The 15,492-nt window shown below is 38.1% G+C and overlaps 1 protein-coding gene across 2 annotated transcripts in view; it reads right to left on the bottom strand.

The window, feature by feature from the left end:
* Positions 1–15,492, bottom strand: part of LOC107572537 (transforming growth factor beta-1-induced transcript 1 protein) — a 78,419-nt gene that overhangs the window by 47,463 nt on the left and 15,464 nt on the right. For both annotated transcript variants that reach the window (XM_016258955.1, XM_016258956.1), the window contains 4 exons: positions 9,978–10,132; positions 9,804–9,865; positions 747–883; positions 199–271 (listed from right to left, as the gene is read on the bottom strand). In XM_016258955.1, the coding sequence (XP_016114441.1) occupies positions 199–271; positions 747–883; positions 9,804–9,865; positions 9,978–10,132 (427 nt within the window). The remainder of the gene's footprint in view (positions 1–198; positions 272–746; positions 884–9,803; positions 9,866–9,977; positions 10,133–15,492) is intronic.

The following is a 15,492-nucleotide window of genomic DNA, read 5'->3' as shown; positions in this document are numbered from 1 at the left end:
GTCATTACTACAAATAAAGCCATTTATTTAAATGAAGATCTGCAGGGATATGATACGTTATCAGTCAGTAATGATACTATTATTTAATTAGTAACTGGTATGTAATCTCTTATCTATTATAAGGCATGTGGAATGAGCATATGTAGGAAAATGAGTATACAGATGAATAAACATCGCAATATATATCAGTGCACTAACCCAGTAGAGGATGGACCAGACTTTGAAAACTGATCCTCTTTTTTGGTGCTGGGGAATTGTGCCAAAATCTCATCTAACAAAGACAAAGGAAAAATTATGCATCAGAGGAGTTCTTTTTTTAAATTAAACTCTAGGGCACTGCTTACTGCATACTGCTGACTATATACCAGACACTGCCTACTATTCTAACTGATCAGTTTTCATTTTATTCTATTTCATTTACTTTTGGCAGTCTGGAAAATCAGTCAAGTACAAGTGGTGCATGGCACACAGTGTTCCATACACTATGATCTGGTTGTATATGGCACATTTTAGCAAATATAAACCAGTTATGTGGAATTCCCAGATCATTTGGTGACTGTGCACAGTATACATACTGCATGCATTTGTGTTGTTGTTTTTGTAAATAGTAGGTATTCCATTCTGACAGACAAGGACAGATTATGGACTGAGCCAATGACTGCCAGGGGTTTATCATATTCAGGTCATATTCTGTCCTTGCACACACAGTAAAGAACTTTGTAAGCTACTAAGAAGTCAGCACTCACCTGTGATGTTGAACTGTGTGGCATTAAGCTCCTGTAGTAAGTGATCAAGTTCACTCAGCCCTCCACCCAGAACTGAGGAGGAGGAGAAAGCAGGAGGAGGGTCTGCCATACGTGGGAAGCGTGGTTTACATACCGTACTGAAGAAATAAAAAGTTACAAAACAATCACTATGGACTTACCGCAACACTCAAAATCTCAACATTCCAAGAGTTAGTTCTAAATGAAAATGATCATCTTTGATTTTAAATGACATCCAAAGCTATTGTACAGTTTCAGAAGACTTTCAGAAGGAATACAGATGATGATACTTTTAGGATCCTTTATGGTACTTTTCTGTCCTCTGTGGAGGTTGACAGCCCCAGACCCCATTTACTTTGTATGGTAAACTGTAGAACAAACATTTTGCTAAACATTTTTGTTGTTGTTAATGGAAAAAATATTGGATTCGGTCGAACAGACAGCACGCCTCACAGAGGAACGTGCGCGGTCGGTGCTGACCTGCTTGAATTCCTTCAAGGGCAAGACATCGGTCCCACTGAAACAATTTCAGAGACTCCTGAGGCTACGTCACGAGGTGGGCATGGCAGCGCGGCACTCACCAGGTCCAAGTTACACCGGCCTGTCACCAAACCTTCACCCCGTGGTCAGATCTTACGTTTTTCCGGGCACGAGTGCCCCTAGAACAGGTCTCCAGGCATGCTGGGGTTTACACGGATGCCTCCACCACCGGCTGGGGGTCAATGTACAACAGGCACGCAGTGTCGGGGGTTTGGACGGGCCCCCATCTGCACTGGCATATTAATTGCCTAGAGTTGTTAGCAGTGTGCCTTGCCTTGAACCGTCTCAAAGGGCGCTTACGGGGCAAGCACGTGCTGGTCCGAATGATAACTGTAGCATACATCAACGGAGAAGGTGGTCTGCGCTCCCGTCGCATGTTGCAACTCGCCCGCCACCTCCTCCTTTGGAGTCGGAAGGTTCTGAGGTCACTTCGTGCCATTCACATTCTGGGCCTGCTCAACCGTACGGCCGACGAGCTGTCTCGAGCTACACTCCCGGGAGAGTGGCGACTCCATCCCCGGACGGTCCAGCTGATTTGGGGACGTTTCGGAGCCGGTGCAGGTCTACAATTTTGTTTCTGGTGTCCTTTGACAGCTCTTTGGTCTTGGCCATGGTGGAGTTTGGAGTGTGACTGTTTGAGGTTGTGGACAGGTGTCTTTTATACTGATAACGAGTTCAAACAGATGCCATTAATACAGGTAACCAGTGGAGGACAGAGGAGCCTCTTAAAGAAGAAGTTACAGGTCTGTGAGAGCCAGAAATCTTGCTTGTTTGACCAAATACTTATTTTATCGAGGAATTTACCAATTAATTCTTTAAAAATCCTACAATGTGATTTTCTGGATTTTTTTTCTCATTTTGTCTTTCATAGTTGATGTATTCCTATGAAGAAAATTACAGGCCTCTCTCATCTTTTTAAGTGGGAGAACTTGCACAATTGGTGGCTGACTAAATACTTTTTTGCCCCACTGTAAATGTTGAAGTTTTGGAGGGAAAAAAAACAGCACAAAAAAAATACTCTGAGACCTTCACATAAAACTTGTTCTTGTCAGAAACTGAGAAACAAAATAATTGCAACACAGTAAATAATGATAGTGGCATTAACATATAGATGCGCAGATGCGCTCTCTTCATAAAAGCACTGAGACATGGCGACCTCAAAATGAGGAAACACATCAAACTAACAAAACACTTTAAAGACAGACACCCGGATCAAATGAAAGAGTTCAAGCAGGTAAGTTTCATTTTAATTTTTAATATTTGTGTTTCCCATACACTGATTTATTTGTGGCGGCCCACACGCGTCGAAGTCAATACCTGGTGCGGGTGTTTTTATATCATTGTATTTCTGAAGGTCAAAATTATGGATGTCATTTTCATTTCATCTTGCCTGTAATGCCTGAGCTGTTTGTGAGCGCAGCGCTTATTTGATTACAGTCGTTACCAGGGAAACCTCTATCTCTCCCGCTCTACAAGCGCCTCCTGCTGGCAGAGAATCAATTTGCATATATATGCCGCCACAAATAAAGTGCAAGTCTGTGGGAAACACTGCTTCTGTTATGAATATTATTCAATATTTTAATTTTGAAATGAACATTGCTGTTATTAGATTAGTTAATCGTTAGTATGAGTGCAGCTAACGCTAATACAATGAGCATTAGAATGAAGTTTCTTTATTAACTATTTAATGCTCCCATAACTTAAAAAAAAAAAAACAGGAGAACATGATGACATTTACTATTTTTACACACCAGAGGCTTTTAAATAAATTGTGAATTTAAAATATGCATGTTAGAGAATGTACAAATGGTTAACATTGTTTGTGTCATATCAATCAGAAAAGCAGTTCTGGGCTTTTTATTTTTTTTTGCTAACTTAGTTGTTATCTTGGCTGAATAACTCTAGAAGGTTTTAAAAGCCCTTTAAAATTAAATATGTACACAGTTTGGATTAAATTAATGTATAGTCAAATTTTTTAATTAGCATGTTTTTGTGTTTTGCTTTGGTACCTAAATTGGTACCAAGTACCGTGGATTTTCACTGGTATTGGTACCGAATACTTAAATTTTGTTTACCGTGACAACACTACCTACTGTTTAGGCTAACATTAGCTAGCTAGCAATGTGATCTCGTAAACAACATCATAATGCTATTTTTGATAATATTATTATGATAAATTACCTTCATAGCCATGAACAATTTTTTTAAACATGTATAATATTTTAAAGCATTTATTATTTCTCAACTCCACAACTGTGCAGTAAAATTCACTTTAAAGATTCACTTTTCATTCATGAAGATGACATGAAAAATGTGCCAAAAATGTGTCTCCTTGGCGGAAAACAAAAGGTGTGTTCGACTAGAAGCGGCGCTGTGCAGATCGATTGGTGTATGACATCAAAATACTGCGAGAGCAATTAGAGAGCAGACGTCTCCTTATGCTTTTGAATCACTCTGGCGGTACTTTGAAGTCATACTTAAAGATATGTTGAAGTCATCAACATATCGGTTTTCCGCGCTGCCCAAGTCGAACACACCTAAAGACTATTAAGATGAAAATTACATTAAATTACCATTATAACCAGTAGATGGCAGCAGAGGCTCACTCATTAGTTCACTTGCAATTTCAACTCCCTAGTGTTTTTTTTTTTCCTTTCATGTCTTGATTCTGGATTTATTAAAATGACTATTCTAAAATATATTTTTTAGCAGTTTTACTTTACTTAAGTATAAAGTATAGCAAGTGCAGGAAATCACAAAGTCTCATGTCATTTAAAAAAATAGCATAAGCCCAGACACCAACAGCCGAGAAGGGTTAATTATTTAAATACTTAACTCGTTAACTACAAATTAAATAAGTTCATTATTAATGGTATAACAATTAAATAATAATGCATTAATTGTTTTGAAATATTTATAGATTTAATGTGATTTAAATTTAATTTGTTTTATTGTTAACTGTAGAAGCTGCTAAATATATTCAGCCAACAGACTTGTTGCTGCTATAGTTTTATTACTCAGAATTGAATTTGAATCACTTAATGCACAGGTCTATTTTTGACATCGGTTTGTCAGATTTGTTCTGTCCATTGCTACAGTTATCACTGTCAATCATAGCAATGACTCACGGCATGATTTAGAGGATTCATTAACTTAATTTTTTACACTCGCATTTCTTGAAACTATACATGGACGTTTGGTCCTCTTAGACAAACAAATCTTTTCTTCAAATTTTGAATGAATTAGAGAAACCAAGCAAAGGGTGCTCCCCTTACAGCAGAGTTGATTTTGACAGTTGACCGGAAATGACTGAGCTGGCTTATCTAAAACCAGGACGTGACCGTGTATATAGTCAATTAGGAGACGATAAGCACACAAAGCTTTGTGCAATGATGCTAATATTGATCAAGCAGTAAAAATGCCCATTCCTGCACCCAAAACAAGATGCATGCAGATGATGGTATGAAGCAAGCACTTGTGGGACAGTGTTGACCTGCACCACTTCACAAGACAAATTGGCATGACAGTCATTTATTATATTCAACAACAACATCAGCTCGTCCCATGCGTCATATGTCATTGTGTGCACATGCACAAAACTTTCCAGTTTCAGTTTTCAATTCGATCAAGAGTTTACATGTTCTGTCGAACATATTAGAAAATGTTTATCCCAAGTTTATTGGAGTTTTAAACCGATTGTGATCAGAATACAGTGCTCCATGAAAACGCACCTACTGTAAAGTTTCAGGAGTGACAACCTCACTTAATACGTGATTGAATCCTCTAAATTTTGTGTTTGTGAGTGTGTGTGTGTGTGTACGGAACATAACTCATTCTCAGTATTGGTATGACTGATACCAATGTAACAATAGCAAAGTTTTGCCATCTCACGTTTGGTATCTGCTATTTTTGACCAAAGTCATATTACAGCCACCAAAGGCCATGTACACACTGCAGCTAAATTTGGTTGTCATTTAACCTTTTTGTGTTTAATCCTGTTCTGTGCACACATAGTTTAGTAATTTACATGAGTGAAATTAATTCTACAACGAATTAACTCCCGAAAAATTCAGGTAGTAACAACCGTATTTACAGAAATTCTATGCAATGTGTAAATAACTGAACTAAACAACTAGTTGTTAACATATTTAAACTTGTATCAGAGTTTCAGATTTGGTCCTCTCTTCTGTATGTGCAGTGCAAGAAATCACAGTGAATGAGAAGTTTTTTTACTTAGTTTTGCCAGATCTGTATGTGTATATATATACTGTATATATTTATTTATTTTTTAAGTTTTTTTTAAGTTTTACAGATTTAAGTTTATTATAGGCTTGTTCATATTTACTGTTATATATTATATATATATATATATATATACACATTTAGTCATTTAGCAGACTCTTTTATCCAAAGCGATGTACAAATGAGGTCAATGGAAGCAATCAAAATCAACAAAAGAGCAATGATATACAAGTGCTATAACAAGTCTCAGTTAGCTTAACGCAGTACACATAGCAAGTGTTTTATAAATAATATAATAAATAAAAGAAAACAGATAGAATAGAAAAAGAATAGAGCAAGCTAGTGTTAGAGGTATTTTTTGCTTTCGTTAATTGTATAATAAATGAAAAGAAAACAGAATACAAAAAAGACTAGAAAGCAAGTGTTAGTTGTTTTTTTTGTAAAGAATACAAGCAGCAAATGAATAGAGTGCAAGCCTAAAAGGGACATGGTCCTCTCTTCTGTATGTGCAGTGCAAGAAATCACAGTGAATGAGAAGTTTTTTTACTTAGTTTTGCCAGATCTGTATGTGTATATATATACTGTATATATTTATTTATTTTTTAAGTTTTTTTTAAGTTTTACAGATTTAAGTTTATTATAGGCTTGTTCATATTTACTGTTATATATTATATATATATATATATATATACACATTTAGTCATTTAGCAGACTCTTTTATCCAAAGCGATGTACAAATGAGGACAATGGAAGCAATCAAAATCAACAAAAGAGCAATGATATACAAGTGCTATAACAAGTCTCAGTTAGCTTAACGCAGTACACATAGCAAGTGTTTTATAAATAATATAATAAATAAAAGAAAACAGATAGAATAGAAAAAGAATAGAGCAAGCTAGTGTTAGAGGTATTTTTTGCTTTCGTTAATTGTATAATAAATGAAAAGAAAACAGAATACAAAAAAGACTAGAAAGCAAGTGTTAGTTGTTTTTTTTGTAAAGAATACAAGCAGCAAATGAATAGAGTGCAAGCCTAAAAGGGACAAGTGTTTTTTTTTTTTAAGAATAGAATTAGAATAGAGAGTGCTAGAGTTACAGTGTCAAATAAAGATGGAAGAGATGTGTTTTTAGGCGATTGTTGAAGATGGCTAAGGACTCAGCTGCTCGGATTGAGGTGGGCAGGTCATTCCATGAGGGAACATTTAATTTAAAAGTCCGTAAAAGGGATTTTGTTCTTCTTTGGAATGGCACAATTAAGCGACGTTCACTTGCATGTATATTGTCACGAATTCAGTCCATGGACTTCTGTTTATTCACCACCAGAGGTCACCCTTTCCATTTCATTGACTCTCGCACTACACAAACTGTTGCATAGCACCCCGGATAATTGTGCCATTCCAAAGAAGAACAAAATCACTTTTACGGACTTTTAAATTAAATGTTCCCTCATGGAATGACCTGCCCACCTCAATCCGAGCAGCTGAGTCCTTAGCCATCTTCAACAATCGCCTAAAAACACATCTCTTCCATCTTTATTTGACACTGTAACTCTAGCCCTCTCTATTCTAATTCTATTCTTAAAAAAAAAAAACACTTGTATCATGAGTCTAGTCAAGTTACAGCTGATAGTCATGAGTCTAGTCAAGTCACAGTTGATCGTCATGAGTCAAGTCAAGTTACAATTCAGTATCATGAGTCAAGTCTAGTCACAGCTGTTCTTCCTGAGTTCAGTCAAGCCATAGCTAATCTTCCCGAGTCAAGTCTAGTCACAGTTGATATTTATGAGTCTAGTCAAGTCACAGTTGATCATCATGAGTCACAAAGATAATTCCTGAATCGTAAGAGTTTTTTGTTACAGTGTTATTGATCTCAGTGTTCACTGGGCAGGAAAGTCATCTGTGTATTTACATTTACATTTACATTTAGTCTGTCACGAATCCGGTCCATGAACTTCCAATTTCATTGACTCTCGCAACACAAACTGTTGCATAGCACCCCGGACTACATTTCCCATCATTCTTTGCACAATTTGCACACTGCCCTGATTGCACTCATTGCACACAGCTGTTTCTAATTATCTCATTCACTATATAACACCCACTCTAACCACATTTCTCTGCTGAGTATTGTTTAGCCTGTACCCCTTTCCGAGTCTCCGTGTTTTCCTAGTTTTGCCTTGCCTTGTCTGTTTTCTCCGGTTTTGATCTTCGCCTGTTTTCCTGGATTCCTCCCTTTAGCCTTGCCCCTGTGACTCTGTCTGCAGTTCATCGACCCACGCTAGCCCTAGGATTATTCTTGTGTTTTGCCCGCCATATACCTGTCTGCCTCTGTTTGACCCTGCCTGCTTTATGACCACGTCTGTGTCTTCTCCTATTAAAGCTTTGCATTTGGATCCGAACGTCTCACGTCTCGTCAGCCCCGTTACATATATATATATAACAGTAAATAAGAACAAGCTTATAATAAACTTAGATCTGAACATGTTATCCTGGAAATAAGCCATGTACAGTACCAAAATATTGCAACAGGCACCTGCCTACTGTATTCTCCATAAACTGGATTGTTTTATGAGCCAAGGCCAAAGATGCTTAATAAGCACTGCTTATAATAAATGGACGTGGCAACACTTTGCAAAGCAACCTACCAAACATAAAACACTACGGCTCTGTCAACTATAGTTTCAAATCACCAAGCATAACGGTCACAGATTGCTTAAGCTAAGTATAAGCACACAATGAAGACGAATAGTTCAATACACAGTCTTTAATAAATCAAAAACAGCAAAGCAAAAGCATATTCATATTAATAACCGGCAACAAAGAGCACTAATTGGGGAAAGATTTATACCAACGCAAGAGAACTAATGACAGGTGAACTGACTAAGGCAATCAAGGACTGAACACAGGAAACTAGGTCAAAGGAACTAATTAAGTCAGGAGAACAGAAACAGAAGGAAACACAAACAAAAGACCATGACCGTGACAATAACGAGTTACTTTGGTCAAAAAAGCAGAATACAAAACATGTGAGATGGCAAAATGGTGCAATGGTAACAACGGTGTCAGTCATTGAATTTCAAATGTACACACACACAAAACTTTTAGGGTATTCACTATCGTATTTAAATATTATGAGTAATTTCCCCGTAAAATGGACCTTTCCGAAAACTCTCCTCCAGATTAAACATCATAAACCTCAGATTTCATAGTTAAACTTGTGTATGTTAATGAATTCCAGTCATTTGTAAATAGACCACCCACATGAAAAAATACTATAGCAATTTATAGTAAACCATACTATAGTAAAGTGTATACTGTATATATTATAGTATTTACAACAATTTTTAATGAATGATACAGCATACTGTAGTATTAACTATAGTGAACTGATAAACTGTAATAAATATTGTATTATACTTTAGTTTTTACTACAGTAAACTGTAGTGTATTGTAGTATAATATAAAATATAAACTTCATACAGTATTGGGTAAAGTAATTTGTTTATATTACTATAGTTGTTATATTACCACATCAACTATAGAATTACCACAACAAATTAATTCAAGTACTTTACTATAGTATAGTTCAAAAACACTATAATATTTACTATAAATTACGATAGTATTTTTTCATGCACACATTCACAATTAGCATAATTCCCACCCATGAATTACAACTATGTGACTAGTTAACTATGTGAAGGAGTGAAACCATTTAATCTTTCAATTAAGTGTCAGAAAACACATAGGCAGTGCTCGACTTGCTCCAGCATCAGCAGTTTCAACATCCCTTCATCACCCCAACTCCACCAACTAATTTAAGTTTCTTGCCATTAATAGTTTCTTCCACACACTGGTAGACCCTCGAGTTACAGCCACATCCTCAAGCTCGTTGGACAGCAAGCCAAATAAGCTTAACCTCAATATCTTAAAGATTACCTAGCTGTATCGACAAACAAACTTTATGCACCATTTACATTTTTTTTTGTGTACTGACTGACATTTTGAAAATACGAAGATTTTCATAAATTCAAAAATTGACGTCAGAACAGCTATGATTTACATACACACATCTTTCTGCTTTTGTTTCACCAGACAGTGTCATATCCTCATGTGATGAAGCGGGTTGTTAAAAAAAGTGGGAGATAAACTTTTGAGATGGTAAAGAGATCTTGTTTTTCTTTCTTCTGGGTATATATATACCTTATGTGAAAATCAATGTATTATTTAGGGCATTGTGTTCTCGAGAGTTAAAATACCTGTAAAGTTTGTCTTGGTTAGAGTTCGGAGAGCCGTTCGAATTCATTGCAGCAGAAACAGTCTATGAAACAGATGAATAGAAATTATATGATCCTGTAACATGAATGAATATATTTTGCTTAGAAACATCATATCAGATGTGTGTTTGTTTTTGTGTTCATCTCATGGCATACTTTTTGTGGGGTGTATGCTGGAGGGAGTGGCCGGTTCTGGGCAGGATCCTGAGCACTGGATGGGGGATCAGAATTCACTGGAGGGTCAGAGGTGAGCAGAACAGGATAGCGACCCAGAGGAAAGGCTGAATTTTCCAGATCAGCAAGAAGGGCATCTACAAAGAGTTATAGAAAAACATCATGGAAAAGTTGTAAGGCAAGTCTCAGAGGGGCTTTTTCCCCCTTTTTTTTGAGAGAGAGAGAGAGAGAGAGTTTATAACACAGGGTAGTAGAAAACTGACAGATGGGGGAATATAATTGGGACATGATACTGACTACACTCAAAAATGGGTTTCCTCATGTATTTCCTCTATATGTCAGATTTATCTGCACAACTGTGACCTCTCATTTCTTTTGTTTCTGCACCTTCGGAAAGTGTTTCAAGGTCAAATGAAAACATGATAACATTAAACTATATTATTATTACTATAGTATTATATTGAATTATACAACTCCATTCACACAGTAACTGTATGTGTCACATGTAGGTTTCTTTCCGAAAGCAATTTATTTGCAAATATCTTTACAATGAAGAACTGAAAATGAATATAAATAGATAAATAAATAAAATAAGTATAATAATTTTATTTATAAAGTGGATCTGTACAGTCTTTACTGAATACCAGTGTCTTTTAAGTGGATGTTAGAGCTAAAGTGAGAACTAATTGACCATTTGTTAAGCCCGCCTTGAAACCTTTACTGCCCAATCCTAACTTCCATTTTCTTTCAAATGCTTTTGCTATTCTCTAATTTAAGTCTATGGAAGATCTGTGTTATTGAATAGTTTTACATGCAACACAGTTGAGGTCAAATGTTTACATACACCTTGCAGAATCTGCGAAATGTTAATTATTTTCCCAAAATATGAGGGATCATACAAAATTCATGTTATTTTTTATTTAATACTGACCTGAATAAGGTATTTCACATTAAAGACGTTTACATATAGTCCACAAGAGAAAATAATAGCTGAATTTATAATAATGACCCAGTTCAAAAGTTTACATACGCTTGATTCTTAATACTGTGTTGTTACCTGAATGATCCACAGCTATTTTTTTTTTTGTGATAGTTGTTCATGAGTCCCTTGTTTGTCCTGAACAGTAAAACTGCCCGTTTTTCTTCATTTAGTACTGCCCTTCAGAAGCTACAGAAGATACTTACATGTTTCCCAGAAGACAAAATAAGTTTCTTCAAATGAAGAACAGTGAGCAGTTTAACTGTTCAGAACAAACAAGGGACTCATGAACAGCTATCACAAAAAAAAAAAAAAAACAGCTGTGGACAATCCAGGTAACACACTATTAAGAATCAAGCTTTCCAGACATTCATGCAGCTTCTTTAATGTTACAGTAAGTCTACTGGCAGGTCTAAGTGTGTAAGTCTAAATCTCTTGATTTTCATCTTGTTTGTACATACATTTTTGACAGGTGCCGTGTTCTTTGAAATGCCATTGTTGTACCCTATTGTCTACACTTGTTGATGATGGCCTTCATGGTATGCCATGGCACATCTACGGTGGCCGAGAGAGCTCAACACTCGGCAAATGAAAAAACACCAGCAAATTAAGAAAACATCATCAATTTTACAGCACACGTGCTGCAAATTCTCACAACACAACCTAATGCAGAAACACGCTGCAAATTTTCACAACACAAACAAAAACAGTACGCAAATGTAGAATGCAGAATCCTGCTTGTTGTGGCCTATTTGCGTGTTTCTGTATTTGCAGCACATTTCTGTATTTGGTTGTGTTGTGAGAATTTGCAGTGCGTTTCTGTATTTGGTTGTGTTGTGAGAATTTGCAGCGCGTTTCTGCATTAGGTTGTGTTGTGAGAATTTGCAGTGCGTTTCTGTATTTGGTTGTGTTGTGAGTATTTGCAGCGCGTTCCTGCATTAGGTTGTGTTGTGAGTATTTGCAGCACATGTGTTGTCAAATTGATGAAGATGGTTTCTTAATTTGCAGGTGTTTTTTTCACTTGCAGCGCATTGAGCTCTCTCCGCCACCGTACACATCTCATGCTTTATACCAGTGGTTTTCAAACCTGTCCATGAAGTACCCACAGCCCTGCACATTTTGTATATCTCCCTGTATCCCTGCTGGGGGTACTTCAGGACAGGTTTGAGAACTGCTTTTATACCATAGGTAAGGAAGGGGTGGCCAACGTCGGTCCTGGAGAGCCACAGTCATGCAGAGTTTTGCTTCAACCTTGATTAAAACTCACCTGCCTGTTGCTTTCTAGTAGACCCTAGACATTGATTAACATGTTCAGGTGTGTTTCATTAGGGTTGGAGCTGAACACTGCAGGACGGTGGCTCTCCAGGACTGACGTTGGCGACCCCTGCCATAGGTCTTCAACCCTGCACCTAGGGACCCACTTTTTCAGCTCCAACCCTAATCAAACACACCTGAACCAGCTAATCAAGGTCTTCAGGCTCACTTGAAAAGTCAGAGGCCAGGTGTGCTGAAGCAGGTTGGAAATAAACTTTGCAGGACAGTGGGTCCCCAGGAGCTGGGTTGAAGACCTATGTTTTATACCCATCTCCTGATTGGTACCTCTAATCCAGGGGTAGCGAACTCTGGTCCTGGAGAGCTGCAGCCCTGCAGAGTTCAGCTCCAACCCTAATTAAAACTCACCTGCCTGTAGCTTTCTAGTAATACTGGGTACACACTAAAATATTTTTTAAATCTTATAAGATCTTCAAAATGTGAGAGACCACAAACATGAGAAAAAAGTGAAACCGATATTTTTATAATATATTTAAGCAAAACTCTGCAGGGCTGCGGCTCTCGAGGACCGACGTTCGCCACCCCTTTTTTCAGGGGTGCAACTGCACATTTGCCGAGGGGCATACAAGATCAGTGTCTGTATTCTAGTAGCCTCTAACACTAAATCACGCAGAAAACTTTCTGCAAGTCAATGACCAAAAGCCCATTACTAGCTTGTGCATGGAAGGATACAAACTCATCAGGAGTGAAAAAAGTGACAAAGGTTTGAACTCCCTTCCCTCTTTTTTAATACCATAGGGAAAAAAGTGAAAAGTAAAAAAAAGAAAAGAAAAGTGTGTCACATAACATCCCCTTTAACTCCTGATGGCAGACCCCAGACAGTAGAACACATGTTTTTTATTATTTTTTTACTTTCAAACACATGTACTATTGCACACTTTTTAGTTAGGTAATTTGAATATATATATTTTTTTAATTTAATTAATATCTTTGCACATTTTTATATAGTAAAATTATAATTTTAAAGAACGTCTGCATTTTTAAAATGTTTTAAATTTTTTCATTTTAACTTAAAGAGATAATTCATGGAAAATTTGCCATGCTAAGTGGAAGATCTATTTCGACCTCACTCAGACCGTCACCACAGTCTTACCTTGAATGACACCATTCTGCTACCCTTCCGAGACCTAATATAAACAAAGTCAGGTGACTGACCCTGAGTGGTTGGTTCACTATAAAACATCCGGGTGAACAAAGCACTTCCTCTTTGCCTTCTCGCCTCTTCTGAGACCGGTTCGGAGAATCCGCGCGTATACGCTGATATTGGAAAATTACCCATTCAATCCGTCACTATAGTGCAGGCGCCTGGTGCCCCTGAGGATTGCGGTAATTTTTCCTTTTTCCCCTCTATATTTAGGTAAGTGGTTGTTGTTTATATTATTCTGAATTACGAGTTGATATTTGTTTACAGATTGTATTCTGGTGCTTTTGGAAGCATACGGATTGGTAAGTAGTTTGTTTTTGTGCTATTATTCATAAAACTAAAGGAGGATTTTTTTTGTTGGTTCCGCTGTTCGCAGTGGGGGGATTTTCCCACCTGTTGATCTGTGCGTTCGCGCATAGAATAGGTGTCGGTACCTCCTAATTGATTTAGTTTGTCTTTTTGACTGAACAAACAGAATTGATATGCTTGCACTGTGATACTACTGTTTGCAGTGGATTGAGTGAAGTTTATTTGGCTTTGGTTGTGTTTACACACATTACTTACTAACAAAATCCTGTTCGCAGGAGTAAGGTATTTATATTTTGTGTGTTATTTGTGTTACGGCATCAGGTCTTGGAGGACACAGAGAGGGTTATCAATCATATAAAGGAACTTGGATTTTGCATGAACCACGAGAAGAGCAAGGTCGAACCACGTCAACAGACAATATTTCTCAGATTGGTTCTGAATTCCTTTACAATGACTGCATCACTCGCTCCAAAGAGGGTAACAGCATTATCTACTCTGGCAAAATCTTTCCGGTTAGGCAAGCGGATAGAATTGGCACAGTTTCAAAAATTATTGAGGATGATATCAGCGGCAATAAAAGTAGTGCCTCTTGGGTTGCTCAAAGCACGACCACTACAGTGGTGGATCAACAAGTTTCAACTCCACCCCAAAGTACACAGGCGAGTGAGACTGAAGGCAAATGCATTCAGGCCTTGCACCCCTGGTTGAGCAAAAAGAAATTGGGCCAAGGGGTCCCTCTGGGGAACATACCAGCAAGGAGGATGGTGGTGACAACGGATGCGTCTCTGACTGGTTGGGGGGCTGTCTGGCAAGGCAGAACAGTGAGAGGCTTATGGGCGTTTCCCTGGAATATGGAACATATCAATGTGTTAGAGTTAAGGGCAGTTTACATGGCCTTGAAACGACTGATTCCTTTTCTGCAAGACAAGCATATCCTGGTGAGAACCGACAACATGTCAGCAGTTTACCATATCAATCATCAGGGAGGCACCAGGTCATTGCGTTGCCTCCAGGAGTCCAGGAGACTTCTGTTTTGGGCCCATCCAAGACTCGCCTCAATCAGGGCAATCTACATACCAGTAATAGTGAACCAGGCTGCCGATCTCCTCTCTCGAACAGGGCCCCTCCCAGGGGAATGACGCCTGCATCCAGAGGTGGTAGGTCTGATATGGGACCTGTTTGGGAGAGCTCATACCGATCTGTTTGCATCAGACGAGACAACTCATCACAAGAAGTGGTTTGCGATGAGCAAACAGGGTGGACCTTTAAGGAGTGGATGCACTGTCTCACGAGTGGCCGGGAGGATTGTTATACGCTTTCCCCCCCCTGCCATTGATTCCTCATGTGCTCAAGCGTGTGGAACTGGGTCATTACAGGATTGTATTGATTGCACCGAGATGGCCAATGAGACATTGGTTTCCGCTTCTTTTACGTCTAGTACGAGGCCATCCCTGGCCATTATGAACCATTGGCCCAGGCTGATCTTAGATCATTATCGTGGAAAACCATTTTCCTTCTGGCTATCAGTTCAGCAAAAAGAGTGGGCGAGCTACATGCTTTGTCAGTAAGTGACGATTGTTTGAGATGGAAAACGGATTACTCAGGGGTGTCTCTCTGGCCGAATCCGGCTTTTCTTCCCAAGATTCTCAATCCTTGCACAATCAGGCAGTTGAACTTGCGGCCTTTAAACCTGACCCAGATTCCTTATCTACAGGTCTTGACCTTTCTAGTCT

The sequence above is a fragment of the Sinocyclocheilus grahami genome, unplaced genomic scaffold (assembly GCF_001515645.1).
Source record: "Sinocyclocheilus grahami isolate Dianchi unplaced genomic scaffold, SAMN03320097.WGS_v1.1 scaffold1770.1, whole genome shotgun sequence".
Classification (NCBI taxonomy): Eukaryota; Metazoa; Chordata; class Actinopteri; order Cypriniformes; family Cyprinidae; genus Sinocyclocheilus; species Sinocyclocheilus grahami.
The sequence above is the reverse complement of the archived record's forward strand: the minus strand, read 5'-3'. Positions and strand labels throughout refer to the sequence as shown.